Here is a 15,505-nt window from a genome sequence, read left to right on the forward strand (position 1 = left end):
CACCTCCCCGCTGTATGCCCCAGCGGGGCCCTATCCCCCAGCAAAGGGAACAAGACGGGTTGGGAGGTTTTTGAAAGGGCGCTGGGCAACTCTAATCGGGAAAAGGTTTTACCCAAGGAGCGTGGAGTTGTGAAAGACACATCAAGGGATTTAAAAGCTGTTATGCTGCACACGGCGCCGGGGCCGCCCTCAAAATGCAGAAAGGAGGGCAGGCATGACCTTCACAGTTCACTCGGCAAACCCTCTTAGAGAAGCGCCTGTCTAATGCTCCAGGCTGCTGCGCACCCAGACATTCCATTACTGAGCAGTGTGCCGCTTACCTATGATTCCACTGTCCTTGCTCTCCAGGGTGGAACTGGGGCTGCTAAGGGTCTCACAGGGACTTTTCCTGGCTGCCGTCTTGCTGACACAGCTATTCAAGGTTGAGCAGGGGCTATCGGTGCCGGGAGATGCGGTGCTGCTCGTGAGGGTGGAGCAAGGGCTGATGCCTTGGCTAGGAGCCGTGCACTGCAAGACGAACAGAACGAGGAGTTAGCGTGGCGGCCACACATTCCTTCTGCGTCCGACATCGGAAACAACGAATCCTGAACAGGGAATCTGGGAGAGGGCCTTTAGTCTCCAGGGAGCTTCCATGGAAGGGCACACACGGCCTTCCAAATATCCCAAGCAAAAAAGACCTCGGTCCTTCCCACACCTGCCCGCCACCTCCTCCCTCAGTGATTTTTTTGGGCTGGAAGGGAAGTCTTGAAGAATTTAGTGGGAATGCCCATTTGTACAGCAGAACTGGAAAAACGGGCAGACTTCCTCTCATTTAAAGTCGGTCAAAGACAAATGGGTGGTTTGACCTCTGCACGGGAAACCTGGAAGCTGTTTGGGTAATGTGTCAGGGGCGCCGCACCTCCATGCAAACCCTGGAGATGGCTGGGCTCTGCAGTCAGCAGATCGGGGCGCCGGCAGCGACTGTAGTCCATGCAGGGCACCCTCGCCGAGCTCTGCCTCCCGGGGACAGATGTGTCAGGCCTCATTCCTATTCAAATGCCCAGCACCACTGCCCCGAACGATGAGCCTTTTGGTCTTTCTCTGCCTCGCCTCCAATACATCCTTCCTCACTCAGCTGACCCTCCCAAACTCCAACAGCTTATAAACACTAAAGCACGGGTAATCACATGCCAAGGCAGCCCGATGAAGGGAATGGCGCTATAACAATGAATTCTTCCAGCCACTTGCAGTTAGCTAGCCACCATTCTCTGGGGACTGAGGAGGCTGTGACAAGGTTACCTTGGACATTTACCTTGTGCCTTCGGCTTCCCCCCACCTCCCCCAGCGCAAGAACCCTGAAACAAACCGTGGAAATGCACGTCAACCCACAACCCCCCACCCCAGAACTCATTTGACCCCCAACAGGGACTCTCCGCACCCAGGCAGGGGCAGCAGAGGCTTAGCTCTGTGTTCACCCGCAGGGCAGGCATGGCTGCCGCTCCCTCCGACATTACCATGGTTTCATTTTTTCCTTCAAGGGTTATGTGTGTGGCACTCGGGATCCCTTCGCCCAGTAAAAATCCCAGCCTTGTCAACAGTTCTTGAGCTGCTGGGGAACAGCTGGGTTCATTATCGGCCTTTGCTTCTGGAACAAAGAGAGAAAACAATGAAGGTGTCCCTCGGGGGATTTCAGGATCGCATCTGGATGAGGTGGCACCACAGCTGCTTGCCTGGTGCTTCTGAGTGAGTTTGACAGTGCTGCCTGTCCTCCAGCGGTGCATTCCAATTAAGAGGCGGCGTCAGGTTAAGAAAACAATGAAACAGAAACTCCAAGTGCAAAGGGTGAAATAGTTGGCCTTCACCAGAAAAGCACAAAGCCTTTATCTGATGGTCATTTCTATTTCCATTTCTACATCATGTTAAAGGGAGAAGATACCAGACAGGAAGCACAGAAAAAGACCTACCCCACATTTCACCCTTAAAGAGCCCCTGTGGTCAACACCCACACGAGACTGAAGTCAGGAGCACAACGGCAGAAACTCAAACTATTTGGATATTGGGGCAACACTCAAATCCAAGTGCTCAATGAACCAGACAGCAGCACAAATGACCTTAAAGACCAACGCAATAGATCCCAGAACTGGGAAACTGGAAACCACAGGATTCCAACCGGAGGGCCAGAGAGAAATGACAATGGAATGAAAATTCTAAATCCAGTGCAATGAATCCCAAGGGATAGATAAGCCGCGGCTGTTGTGCGGATTCCAACCCATGGCAACTGGAGAGTGTCAACCCGACCGTAAGCCCTACAGTTTTCCATGGCTGATCCTCCACAGCGTATCTCCAGGTCTTTCTTCTGAGGAACCTCTACCAGTGAACTTCAACCTCCAACCTTTGGCCAGTAGCAGAAGGCATTAACAGTGGTCACGGACCCAGGGATATTCTTTGTTCCATGCAGAACAGTCGGTCTGAGTTCTCCGTATGAGCCACACACGCGGGGACGCACGTTGGATGGTTCCCACACACTCACTGCCTCGGAGTCCATCCCAACTCCGAGTGACCGGGCCCTACGGACAGGCTCAAACTAATTGCCCCTGTGAGTTTCTGAGACCAAAGCCTCATCTTTCTCACAAGGAGCACCTGGTGGTTTGAACTGCTGACCCTACAATTAGCAGCCCAGCAGGTAACACACACTAGGCCATCAGGGCTCCTACTGATGGTTCTCAGGTTCCCCCTAAATTTGGTCATCTCGGTTTTTGCCTCTCATTTTTTTGCTGAAGTTGATTAGACTCTTCACCTGTCAAATAACTTTGGATCCATAAACCTAAGGGCACTTAGTTATGTTTGACAAAACCAAACAACCACACCACCCTAACACCTCTCTGACATCTTTATTTTTATTTATTTTTTTTCAGGGGATAGCGCGAGCTCTCTCTGGGGGATGAGGCACAGAAAACTGCCAAAGAACATAAGGACCACAGGCAACTGATAGCGCAATCTCCACTTCAAGCCTGTGTTCTTAACTGTCTAGCTACCTAAATACACACACAGTTGTCCCAGACGGTGCACATAACAGATAGGAGGCTCGGGGAAATCAAATGAGAAGGGACAACAAACCAGTGATGCCACCTTTGAGCCACGTTGGCACCGGGTCCAACGCTCCCTTTGTGTTTCTTGAAGAAGAGCAACCATCGAAACACGCGGGGCTGTGAGCGCCTCCCGCATCCTACCTCACCCACACTCCAGTTTTGTCAAGTCGCTCCAAGGCTGGCAGCGCTCGCTTTCAGGCAGGGAAAGCTCAGCCACTTGCCAGCATGGGGGTCTTTAGACGCTCCAGAGAACCACATGACTATGGGGTGGGGGTGGGGGGAGAAGGGTGGCATTCCAAGGTGGGTCAGCCTTCCCACCAAAGGACCTTTCTTCCCAACTAGGGACCTCAAACCACACTTTTGATTCCCAAGGAACTTGGCCTTTGGGGAAAGGAAGGCGGGGAGCAAACCAAATCAGCACAGCCCAGGCACACCCAAGGGCGGAACTACCTCAGAACCTGATGGGCACAAGCCCTCTCCCTCCACCCCGGTCCCTCCCTTGCCCCAAGCCCTACCCAGGCTCTGGCAGGGCAGCTGCTCGATCTTGGACGGCAGCTGGGCTGGAGGGAGAACAAGATGCAGATGGTTAGGGAGAGAAATGGGTGAGGGGGCAGAGCTCGGCAGTTTCTCTTCTCCACCCCCCAACCTCCCACCCCGCTTTCCTTTCCTTTTCAAAGGATCCCAGTCCTGCTACTCCACTGTGACTGTGCCCCAGAATGTCTAGCTTCTGGTTCAACCTGAAACACTGGGGCAAGAGCCAGAAACAGCTCCCCGTTGGCAGCTGTTGTGGAGCAGAGAGCAGCTGCACAAGCCAGGCTGCTACAGAATTTACCCTGACAATCCACAAGGCCTCCGCGAGGCCTGGCTCCCCAGGCACCCCAGATTCTGCAGGGTGTTCACTTAAACAAAAACAACCCCCCCCTGCGCCCCCCAAGACAGCTGGGGAGCCCAACCTTCTGAGACGCTGGAGAGTCACAGCAAATCCCATGCTCAGTGGCTGGATCGAAAAGAGCCTGATCCACGATGACTGTTCTAGCTGCTCAATCCGGACTTAGCACCACACACCAAAGTCCCAGCCCTGTTCTCAGCTCTGCTGCTCATGAGCTAACATTCTCCCCTCCCGCCTCCTCTCTTTGGTGGTACAGACGTAGGCTGCCACACAGCTGCTGCCCCAGCAGTCTTCACAACCACGGCTAGGGGCATCAAATGCGTCCGCCATGTGGTTCAACACCCCCCCCCCCAATGTCTGAGTCTTGATAACAAACTGAGACGTGTGGTGGCCGCTGTTGCCTTCAGGTTGTGCATCCATGAAGACCCTGCAACTCTTTCTTTTGAAAGCTCTCCCACCCCTCACAGTGTACCTTCCTCTGATTTCCTCTCCTGAAATGCCATCCTAGCTTAGAAGGTTCCCTCCCCCACCCCCCTCTCAGTGAACTTTTCCTGCTGGCAGAAGGACCCCTGCGTGAAGCTGTGACCGCACCCCTTTGGGAGAGACGAGACACCGAGACTCAGACTGATGGATGCTTCACAGGGCAGTGAAGCAGAAGCGTGCTTTCACTTCCTCCGCCGAGCGCCGCTGCGGTTAGTGCAGCGAGACGGGCTTCCTGCAAGCTAAGGCTCAGGCCGCGGTACCTTCCAATAAAAGCCGAATGGACCATGGAAGGGAAAGAGTACCTTCTGCAGGGCGAGGGGCTGGAGGCTAGGAAGGCTTCCTCTTCTCCCCAGCGGTGCCCACATCGCACAGGTGTTAGATGCTATGATGGCTGGCTGTGTCTGGAGGACCATCTGTACTGGCCTCCCACTGCCTAGGACCCCATTAGGCAGGTAGAGGGAAACTTCTCTCAGCGTTCTTACGAAATCCTCACTCTCTCCCCCATTGTGGAAGGCTAATTGAGGTGGGTTAGGGAAATACATTTTGGGGGGAATACTTCCTTCCCGCCCTCTTTTTAACAATCCAGAGCCCACTGGGTTAGGTTTAGGGCCCAAGTGCTGGAACGAGCAAGCTCCCAGTTATTGCCACCTTAACTTCAAATATTAGCCCATTCCCAAAGAGTCGATTCCGACTCATCACAAGCACGTAAGACAGAGTCGAACTGCTCGCTCTGCAGGGCTTCGGAAAGCAGGAGCCCCCACGAGAGCAGACAGCTTCGTCTTTTTCTCATGGAGCAGCGGCCAAGTTTCAACCGCCGACCGTGATCACCAACCCAATGTTCAATTCCCTGCCCCGCCAGGGCGCCTTCAAACGGACCGGTGCCCTTTCCTATTACCTACGGTCTCCAAAGAACGAATGCTGCCCACCCTAAAACCACGCTGGACCTAGCACATCTCGTATCTTGACTTCCTTGTTATGAAATGGTCATTATCCACTTTTCATGGGTGTTAGGAAGCTGAAAAACAGTAGGTGGGGGGCATCTTATAAACACAAACACTGTATTGATGTCTATCGTCTTTGACAACAAGAGTTCACACTTCTTCACAAGCATTTCACTTTTCAGAGATCCACATCTACATGCAATACACTGATACATTACTTGACGAAAGAATCCCACAGCTTCCTGGCTTGTAATTCTTCTACCTTACATTTGTCTGAGCTCACTATTTCTTCAAGATGACGTGTTCCCTTCTTAAGCTGATTCCCCAACCCAACTTGCTGCTGTCTTCTCCATCCTAAAGCCACATCTCCTGGCAACACGGCGATCTCCACAGATTACTTAGGATCTTTCCATAAAAAGAAACCCCTGCCCCAACCCCAATCCCGCCTTCCTCAAACTTAAAGGGGCAACAGGCATCCCTGGCAGAGACATTCACACCTGTGCTCAAGGTCATTCAATGGCGCGGGCTCTTCCCATGACTCTCCTTCTCTCTCCCCTGCCTCCTGCTGAATTTCCTGGTTCCCTGACCTGGATTCACAAGCATTTTCACCATCACCATTCCCTCCACCTTGAATTCCCACAAAGACAAGCATTTGTAGAGCAGTCTCGGCCTTGGGGTCTGCTCTGCTTCTCTCAGTAACTGGTTCATCTCACGCTATATCAAAATTGTCACCAAATGTGCCATTTCGTCCTGTAAAATATCTCCTGGATTAGCCGTTTCCCCTTTCATCTAACCATCCCTCACGCCTTCATTCCTCATCTGTCCACTTCTAGAACGCGATCACAGCTCTGCCTCCATTGCTGCATAGCTTTGTTAGTTACACTCTTCTGTGGCTTCCTCTAAGCCAGGGGTTTTCACAACCGGTCTTAGGACCCGAGGACTTAACGGTGCTTTACGTGGGTTATGTAGCTATTTATTGCACTAGAAATTAAAGCTAAGACTTTTGAAATATTTTAAAAATATGTACAGCGAAAAATGTTTTTATTAACATTTTTAATTAAAAAAACCCTTATTCTGAATTTCAAAAGTTAGTAAGAACAATGAAATGGTTTCACATTTTTGCAAATCTCTTTACTATCTGGTTCAATAGGAGCAAGTATATTCTCATATCCGCTTTGCAATGTGCTGTAATTAGTTCACGTGAGAAAATAAAAAGCAGTCTTAGACAAATAGTTGGGAGGAGTCTTTTCACTGAAGTACAGATAAGCGTCTTTGATACCTCACCAAAACTTGACAAGTAGCACTCTCATCCAATGCTGAATCTAATGCCACACCAAAGAACTTAAAAAATATTATTATCACAGTAAGACTAATGGCCTATCTTATACTTTGAATGGATTTTGTAACATCTTGCATTGGGTCATGTGAAAAAAACACATTAGTTTTGCAGGTCTTAGCAAATGTTGACACAATTTATTAATGCTACTCGAGAGCTCATTTGAAGTCTAAGGAAATAATCAAAAGCTCAATTCGTGACAGATGCAAATTTCCCCCAAATTTAATATTCACTTGAAAGGTCAAATTTTATCATTGGCAACAAATCCTGTCAGGTTTCTGTTTGATTTGAACCGACAGGCTCATTTTCTTTCTTTTCCAAATAATGTGTGCCAAACACACAATTCTGAATAACCGTTGTGGTTCACTCTGTCAGGTGAAAACGCGGTGCCCCATGGCTAGTTCAGTTTGCCACGGACTCACACAGGTGTTTGTTCTGGAGACAGCCTTGCTGCTGCAGCTGCGCTGTACCTGGGCTTCCATTTTACTGCCCAGACTACTAAGGTGGGTCCCCGGGGCCAAATGGAATGCTCATTAATGTTAATGCTTCAAAGGGCGCTCTTTGGTCAAGTTCCTATTTTCAACAGTAAGTGGAGGAGGTGAAGGGTTTCCATCCAACAGCTTTACGACGAGACAGAGATGACTGTGACCGTGATTACACTAGATCAAACTGGATACTCGGGACGATACAGAGATGACTGTGACCGTGATTACACTAGATCAAACTGGAGACTCGGGACGATACAGAGATCACTGTGACCGTGATTACACTACATCAAACTGGATACTCGGGACGATACAGAGATCACTGTGACCGTGATTACACTAGATCAAACTGGACACTCAGGACGAGACAGAGATCGCTGTGACCGTGATTACACTAGATCAAACTGGACACTCAGGACAAGACAGAGATCGCTGTGACCGTGATTACACTAGATCAAACTGTACACTCAGGACAAGACAGAGATCGCTGTGACCGTGATTACACTAGATCAAACTGTACACTCAGGACAAGACAGAGATCGCTGTGACCGTGATTACACTAGATCAAACTGGATACTCGGTCAGCTGACCTTCCTCACCTCCTCTTGACCCAATCTGAAACTGTTCTCCGTGCAAGTATTTCCTTCTATTTAAATCGTCTATTTTCACGACAAAAATTTCCTCCCTGGCCTGTTAAAGATTCAAGGTGGTCTTTTCTTTCACTCGCTATTAGGATTTTATCCTCACCACTTTATTTTGGTTTTGTTTATTTATTGTTTCCCTTGGGTTTGGGACTTTCCAATTTGCAAAGCCCAGAAGGAGTAGCTGCACTGAGTGAAGCACAGTTGCAAGCTTTGTAGGGAGGGAGGGGTGGGAGAGAGAGGGAGGGGGAGGGGTGGGAGCGAGGGGGAGGGAGGGGTGGGAGAGAGGGAGGGGGAGGGGTGGGAGAGAGGGAAGGGGAGGGGTGGGAGAGAAGGGAAGGGAGGGGAGGGAGAGAGGGAGGGGGAGGGGTGGGAGAGAGGGGGAGGTAGGGGTGGGAGAGAGGGAGGGAGGGAAGGGAGGAGAGGGAAGGGAGGGAGGGGAGGGAGGGGAGGGAGGGGAGGGAGGGAGGGGGAGGGGTGGGAGGGAGGGAAGGGGAGAGGTGGGAGAGAGGGGAAGGGAGGGGAGGGAGAGAGGGGGAGGGAGGGGAGGGAGAGAGGGAGGGGGCAAGGGGGGCTGGGGAGCAAAGAGTGTATGTGGGAGGGGGAGGAAGCACTAGAACTGGTGGTGATAAACGACTCATTTTAAAGCAATTTAACCGTGGGGGGGGTCTTCTAAAATTGTGGTGACGATTGTACAACTCTTGTTTATATGACTGAAATACTGAATTGTGCGTTATGTGGATTAAACGCCAATTAAACTGTTAAACAAACAAGACGACAATGATCACTAGGTAAAGACGGTGGACCTCCCTGGATGTGTACTAGACACCACCAGCGTCCCTCTCAATGGCTTTCGCACCTGAAGCACAAGGTCAACACAAGAGAAAGGAAATTAACGTCTGGATTTTATTATGCAAAGAAATCTGATGAATTTCATGAGGCAATTGGGAATGCCTAGGAATCCAGACTAAATTTTGAGAACCTTTGCTATAAAGTCTATATTGTGTTAAATTCAAGCTTATTAAAAATAAACACATTACCCACATAGGCCTCACTCTTCTCTGCTCCACTTCTTGATGGGAAAGAGGTACATAGAGTCTCACCAATTCCAATTCCTCATCTACCTGCACTTCATTTGCCTTCACAGCTCCACTGAGACAGCCCTAATTAATCACTGTAATTCTGTATACCTTCCACTTCCTTTAAAATGTTTCAGCGTATTTTGACCTTGCAAACACTGGGCCCTGCAAGGGAGACAGAGTAAAGAGTCATGGTCTCTAGAAAGCTGCAGTTTTTTTCTCCCCCATCACTGGTGCTTTCTTTTTTTACATTTTATTAGGGGCTCATACAACTCTTATCACAATCCATACATATACATACATCAATTGTATAAAGCACATCCATACATTCCCCGCCCCAATCATTCTCAAAGCATTTGCTCTCCACTGAAGCCCTTTGCATCAGGTCCTCTTTTTTCACTGGTGCTTTCTTCCACGCTGTACTCACAGCACGCACGGTAGAACGCCAGTTTCTTCCTCACTCACTCACCTCATTTCATTCTATCACCTGCAAGCAACAGGCGCCCCAGATACATACTAAGCTCTTCCTTGTGCTCTGGCCTGACTTTCCAACTATCATATTGCGTAGGGGTTCCACCAGTACCTAAACCTCAATATGCCTAAAACCAAACTCAAAAGTATTTCTTCTCCCCCAGTGCTTTTGGAAGTGCGACTCTCCGAGCTTGCAGTCACCATCATCCCAGTGACTCTGGCTCCTCACTCAGGTCCCACCTCTTCTTCTCTGACTGTTCTAATAGAGACTCTAGTCTCTCCCTTGTCCTACTGCAATCATTCTCTTGGCTCTTTGTGTCTTTCCCGCCGTGTTTCAACCGCGCTCCACTGCCAGCCAAGTCCACAGCAGAGCTCCACGGAAGTCTCGCTCATGCTCAGAACTGCTCTCTATGGGCATCCAAAGGCAGCACACGGCTTGCCCTGGCATTACAGCCACTCCACAGGGGGCTTTTCTCCCCTACCAGATTCTAAGGCTGCATGAAGATTAGACCGATGTACGAAAATTCATCTCAAACAGCATCTCAGCACAGAAATTTATTTAGTATCTAGTCAAGGGAATACACAACAGTCATCTTACCCATAGTTTCTTTTCCACCAAACATCCCACCCCTTCTCTACTTACAACCTTTCTCGCCGTGGAAAATCAAATGGTCTACCATCATTGTAAAAACCAAAAGCAAGGGCAGGGTTCCCTCTTAGGGAACGTATGATCAGAGGAAATGCACAGTTCTGCTTTATTAACCTGGGCAGTGGGCACACGGGTGCCAATGACTTCGTGTTGTGTTCGCTGTCTTTTGGAAGGACTATTGCAATAAAAACAAAGTAACTCACACACATCTCAACAAAGCTCACCCTCCCCATAGATACCAAACCCAGAGTGCCATCCTTAATCATTTTTCTTTTTCATCCCGGAGTTTAGAAAATGTGATTTCTAAAAGGGACTAGCAAGAATTAAATCATGTGGAATGTCCTTTCCTCGAGATGTTTCCAAGCAAGTTCAAGCTTCACTAATAAACAGGTTCTTTAACTACAACAAACACGTTCATCCGCCCGATTTCCTCTCACCCAATTGCATCTGGCCAAACAATGCAAATTACACACAAATGCGATGCTTTATAAACGAATAAGCAGATTCAAAGTGCTCATTGATTCTCTCCTGCTTGGATTTAAATTTCTGAAGGAGCTCTCAGCAGCAAGACCCGAGGGAGCTGCACACGCACCGCAGCCAAGAGGAGGCAGCTGAGCCTGGGGAGAGGTTTGCAGACACTTAAAACAACAACAACACAACCCTGAAATTCCACACATCTGTGAAATTTCCAAAGCTTTCCACAAGGAATTGTTCTCAATCTGGTTTTTAGCCCCGTGAAATGCTGTTATTGACAAAAAAACTAGAGACTTAAAGGCACTTGTTTAGGGAATGCGCAAAGCCAAAGTTTCATTGAAAATGCGTGTGGTGAAGCTGAGACGATGCCCTGGATATAAGGCCTGAGATACTGGTAGATTTGCTGAGGCACCTAGCACTCAACTGCTTCTTTAGCCAGCCCTCCTCTCTCCTTTAGGTTCAATCACCTGGACATAACATTTACTTTTAATATGGCCGACCTAATTAACCCCAACGAAACTTACAGGATTCCATGGGGATTACAATACACAGCGCCCTTCACTAATTGTCAAGTTCAATTTCATTAGGCAACCTCCTCATCAGCCAACACAAAGGTACCTCTGTGGGGCTTCTTTCTAGCCATCTGGTGGCTGTCCTCATCCATGACCCAGTGCCCACAAACACCAACCATGCCCTTCCCCTGAGCATCTTCAATGTACACCTCAAAAGGGGACATGCACCGGGTTTCTTAGTTCTGGTCTCACACTCACAATCCAGGTACGGCATCGTTTCAGCCACGCTTTGACTGGCACAAATAGTTGAATCTCCGGCTCCCAAATGGAAGGCTGGTGTTTTGAGCCCACCAACATAAAGGTACCTCAGAAACCAGGCCTGGCTTACTCTACTCCAGAAAGGTCACAGCCGCCGAAAACCGTACAGAGCACCATCCCTGCCAAACACGCCTGGTAGCATGAATCAGAAGGAACTGGATGACAATTGGTTTGTCTGATTTGGAGGGGGGAAGGGGGGGTTGGTACTAGTATATAAAGTTGTCACACACTCCAAGAAAAACAGCCCGTTCTGCCTTGGGTAATCCCTCATGGGAGCTATTTATAATTTCTTTTCTTTGCTTAGTAAAAATCCTGAAGTTCACAAGCCCAAGGAGAGTCTAATCCTACACAGAACACCTCAACGCATGGGCGTCGAGAGCAAATGGCCAATGCAGAAATGACTAGGGCTTCAAAGGCTTTGGGGAATGGGTGGGGACAGGGGCAAGGGGTGTGACCTCATTCTGAAATGACAGCTCTGCCAATCACCTAACTGATATTCACTCACAGAGAAAGCAGTTCTTATTCAGAATGAAAACGAGAAAGATCAGACAGGCCGGGGACACCCTGTGCACACAAGTCTCACAACCACAGTGGAGGCTCTTCTCTGCACTGTCTCCCTCTGGCTCTTGGTCTCCTTCTTAGCAGAAGTCCCGTGTGACCTCTTCGCTTACTGAAGCCAAACAAGGGAGGTGCTGAGCAGAGGGGAAAAGGGCAGGGTTTCTCACGGCAAGTAGCAAGATGGCCTTGACAGCCCCTCTTCCCTGGTGGGCATGTGCAGCACCTGACTCATCTCTTCATCCAAGTCACTCTTTAACTCCTGCTCTCTTCCTGGCTTTTGGCTCATTTTTAGCTGTGTTCCTGACCAACCCCCATGTCTCACTGCATACCCACTCCCCACCAGCAGAAACACTAGATCCATCCGGAACTGCCACCCCTCACCCGCAGCAGGGAAGGAAAGGAAGTTGGCAGGTATCCCCAAGAGGAAGCTAGGAGTTTTCCGAAGCTATCTTTCCGCGTGAATACACAAATGTTGATCCACATCGAGCGGAAAGAAGGCTTCTCTGTACAGGCCGGGATCCCTTAGCACGTGCCTCCCCAGGACACTAAGATGCCAAGTTTAAAACTCCCAAAGTTAAAGACCACAGATGCTGTGAGTTGAGGACGGCCTGCGGAGGAGCAAGTGGGTGAATTCTTGAATTAACTTTAAACAAAATAAAATAGCTATTACTACATCTACAAAATGCTCCATGTTCATAATATGCCTTACACATATTTCTGAATATTCGAAAGAAGCATAATATAGTGTGTGTGTGTGTGTGTGTGTGTTGGGGGGGGGGGGGAGAAGGACATTGCTTCACTGTCCCCTAAAGGAAATTTTACACATTAAAAAAGGGGGCGGAGTACTTTCCAAAGTTATCAAATGCTTTTAAGGAAGCTCATAATTACAAGTTTTCCAGTTTCAGTTCTAAACACAAACAAAAATTCTTAGAAATAGAATACCGACAGTCTTTCACATGTCCCCAATCCTGAGTGGGTCAAAACTCAGAGGAAATCAGATTTTACCCCTAAACAATGCACATGTACCCGCTGAGCTATTCCTCTGTTGGGTGTCTAATTCCAGAAATAGCCATTAGGCAGTAAGATCTCGAACTGCTTAAAGAAAAAGCCCCCAGACGGGCCCCGTGAGTGAGCATTCCCGTGAAGAGACACTCAGGTTTCATGCAGAAATGGAGGGTCCTTTCATGCACCAGCTTGGGGGGGGGGCAGCTAGAAATTCACAGAAAACATTCTTACCATTCGCACTGGGCTCTGTTGGCTTGGACACGTCTCTGAACGGGGTTATAGCTGCATCGCCAGGCACTCGGGGGCTTTCCACATACTTGGGCTTCCTGACGGGACCTGCAGTGGGAAAGATCATGTGTGTCTAATTTTTTCCAGATGCAAACAAAGCTTGAGAATGTACAGTGGGTGTCATTTACCAGGGCCCAGATATGCCTAAAGGAATAGCCAGCCCCTTCCCCTCGCTAGAAAACACACACACACACGTTTCAACACAGGCACGGGAATGTCCAGTCTGGGCTGCCAAGGGAGAAAAGGGTGGCTTAACTTTGAGAACATAAACTCCCCCCCAAAACAAACGCCGCTCTTCTGCTGCGAAGCCTGGGCAGCTGCCTTGGGTGTTACGTCCAGTAGGTAATTTTGACGCATTCAAACCTGGGTAGCTTGAGGCACAGGGTTCTTCATTCCGAACCTTTCTCTAACTGGGACGCGGGCTATTTGGTTGCCTGGTGCCTGGGAAGCCGGGAGGCCAGGATCACAAACAGCCGGCCTGTACCATCTACGCGCCCTGAGTGGCCCACACAACACCGGCATCTTATCAGGCTGCGGAGCTCGGCAATTGTGTGGGGCCCAGAAAGACGATGGTTTTCTTGGCAGCTCTGAGTTACCTTCAAAAAGGCCTATCAGTTAGTCTATCAAGGGACTCAGGGACACGAGAGACAAGGAGTCTTAGCCTCTCTACCTTACCCCCACTATCATTCAAAAATAGTCTGCATGGGACACGCTTTCACACACTGCCCATGGGGACATGGAGGTGGGCAGCCACTCTGGGAGGAGGCGACCGTCTGGCACTCGTGCACACGGTTGGCTTAGCTTAGCTGTATCGCCGCCATGGGAGCCAGCGATTCCACACCTGTGTGCCTGTGCGTCTGTCACACGAAAACATGCACACAGGCGGCCGCAGCGGCATTCTCCACGACAGCCTAATGTGCTCAGGGCATGGAGCCACACCCCGGATCTCAGTGGGCAATAAAAAGGAACGAAATGCTGAACTGTGTTACAACAGGATCACCCTTGAAAACACCATGCAAGTCAGCTGTTAAAAACAAACAGGCAAACAGCAAACACGTGCTGTGCAGTTCCATCCACGCGAAAGCTCCCCAAGAGGCAAGTGTAGAGAGTGTAGGCCATTCTGTGCCTCCCTTTTCAAACATTACCCTGGTCTCAAACCCCCCACTCGGCTGCCTTCTACTTAAAGTGTGCTTTTCAAAATAAGGCTGTAAAGACAGGAGACGTTTTGCATCTGTCAAAGAAGTGGTAGAAAGCGCTGCCAGGCAGGGGCGGGCAGCTCTTACCACAGCGAGCTCGCCACTCAGAGCCTCAGGGCAACCCAAGGGTGGGCGATGAACGTGGACTCCGAGCAGCCTGCAGACCCAAACACCCACTGCTTCCCAGAGACTGCTCAAGGGACAGCTTAGGGTGAGGGATGCTGCCATCTAAAGGCTTCCCATGAAAGTATCTTCACTCCTACAAACACGGCCACTCCCCAGGCAGCTGTAACCCAACTCAGGCCACATCCCGAGAGCTTGGCCCTCGCTCTCCCGCCGCCAATTGTAACTCATAGCAACACTCTAGGGCAGAAGGGTGCTGTTCCTTACGGTTTCTGAGCATGTAAATCTTTCACGGAGCAGAAGCCCACAGAAATGTACAAAGAAGGACATTATTTCTAACTTGAGACGTCATGGATTTTAAGTGACTAATAAGCATTTTCCCATTCTTCACAATGATCTACGTTTGTTTTTTTTTTTTTAACGATGCATACAGTTGATTGCCTTTGCAGAGTCAACAAAACACCAGTCTGTTGTGTTCTGATATTCTCTTTCCGTCAAGATCCATCTGACGTCAGCAATGCCATCTGTAGAATACTTAATGTGCTCACAGGGGGCCCGGTCCAGAGACCACGAGGCAGTTTCGGTAGAACACAGGAGATACCGACAGGGTTAAAGTAAGGAGATGTGTGTGTGTGTGTGTGTCAGAGTTGTATCTATTCACTGTATTTACTCAAACTATATCCTGTGCAAACACTCCAACAAGCTGGACTACATGAAGAAGAACGCAGCATCAGGATTGTTACCAACCTTCGATACACAGCTGAGCAAGCTTGCCAGCTGCAAGCAGAGAGTCATTGATAAAGATCATAATTAATGATGGAGATCGTGACTATAGCCTTAGTGTTGAACACCCCCCCCCAAAATTCTCACAACTGGACCAACGAACAACACTGAGATCTATGGAGAGAAGAACGAAGCTATCAGGGATGTCAATGTGCAAGGATCCACAATCAGTGCGTGTGGAAGTAGCAGTCAAGAAATCGAATGAC

The 15,505-nt window shown here is 49.4% G+C and overlaps 1 protein-coding gene across 4 annotated transcripts in view; it reads right to left on the bottom strand.

Moving 5' to 3' along the window:
• Positions 1 to 15,505, bottom strand: part of TANC1 (tetratricopeptide repeat, ankyrin repeat and coiled-coil containing 1) — a 299,529-nt gene that overhangs the window by 81,241 nt on the left and 202,783 nt on the right. For 3 of the 4 annotated variants that reach the window (XM_075529694.1, XM_075529697.1, XM_075529695.1), the window contains 3 exons: positions 13,141 to 13,245; positions 1,494 to 1,624; positions 321 to 507 (listed from right to left, as the gene is read on the bottom strand). In XM_075529694.1, the coding sequence (XP_075385809.1) occupies positions 321 to 507; positions 1,494 to 1,624; positions 13,141 to 13,245 (423 nt within the window). The remainder of the gene's footprint in view (positions 1 to 320; positions 508 to 1,493; positions 1,625 to 13,140; positions 13,246 to 15,505) is intronic. The other variant, XM_075529696.1, reaches the window with a different exon arrangement.

Source organism: Tenrec ecaudatus, chromosome 13, assembly GCF_050624435.1.
Source record: "Tenrec ecaudatus isolate mTenEca1 chromosome 13, mTenEca1.hap1, whole genome shotgun sequence".
In the NCBI taxonomy this organism is placed as follows: Eukaryota; Metazoa; Chordata; class Mammalia; order Afrosoricida; family Tenrecidae; genus Tenrec; species Tenrec ecaudatus.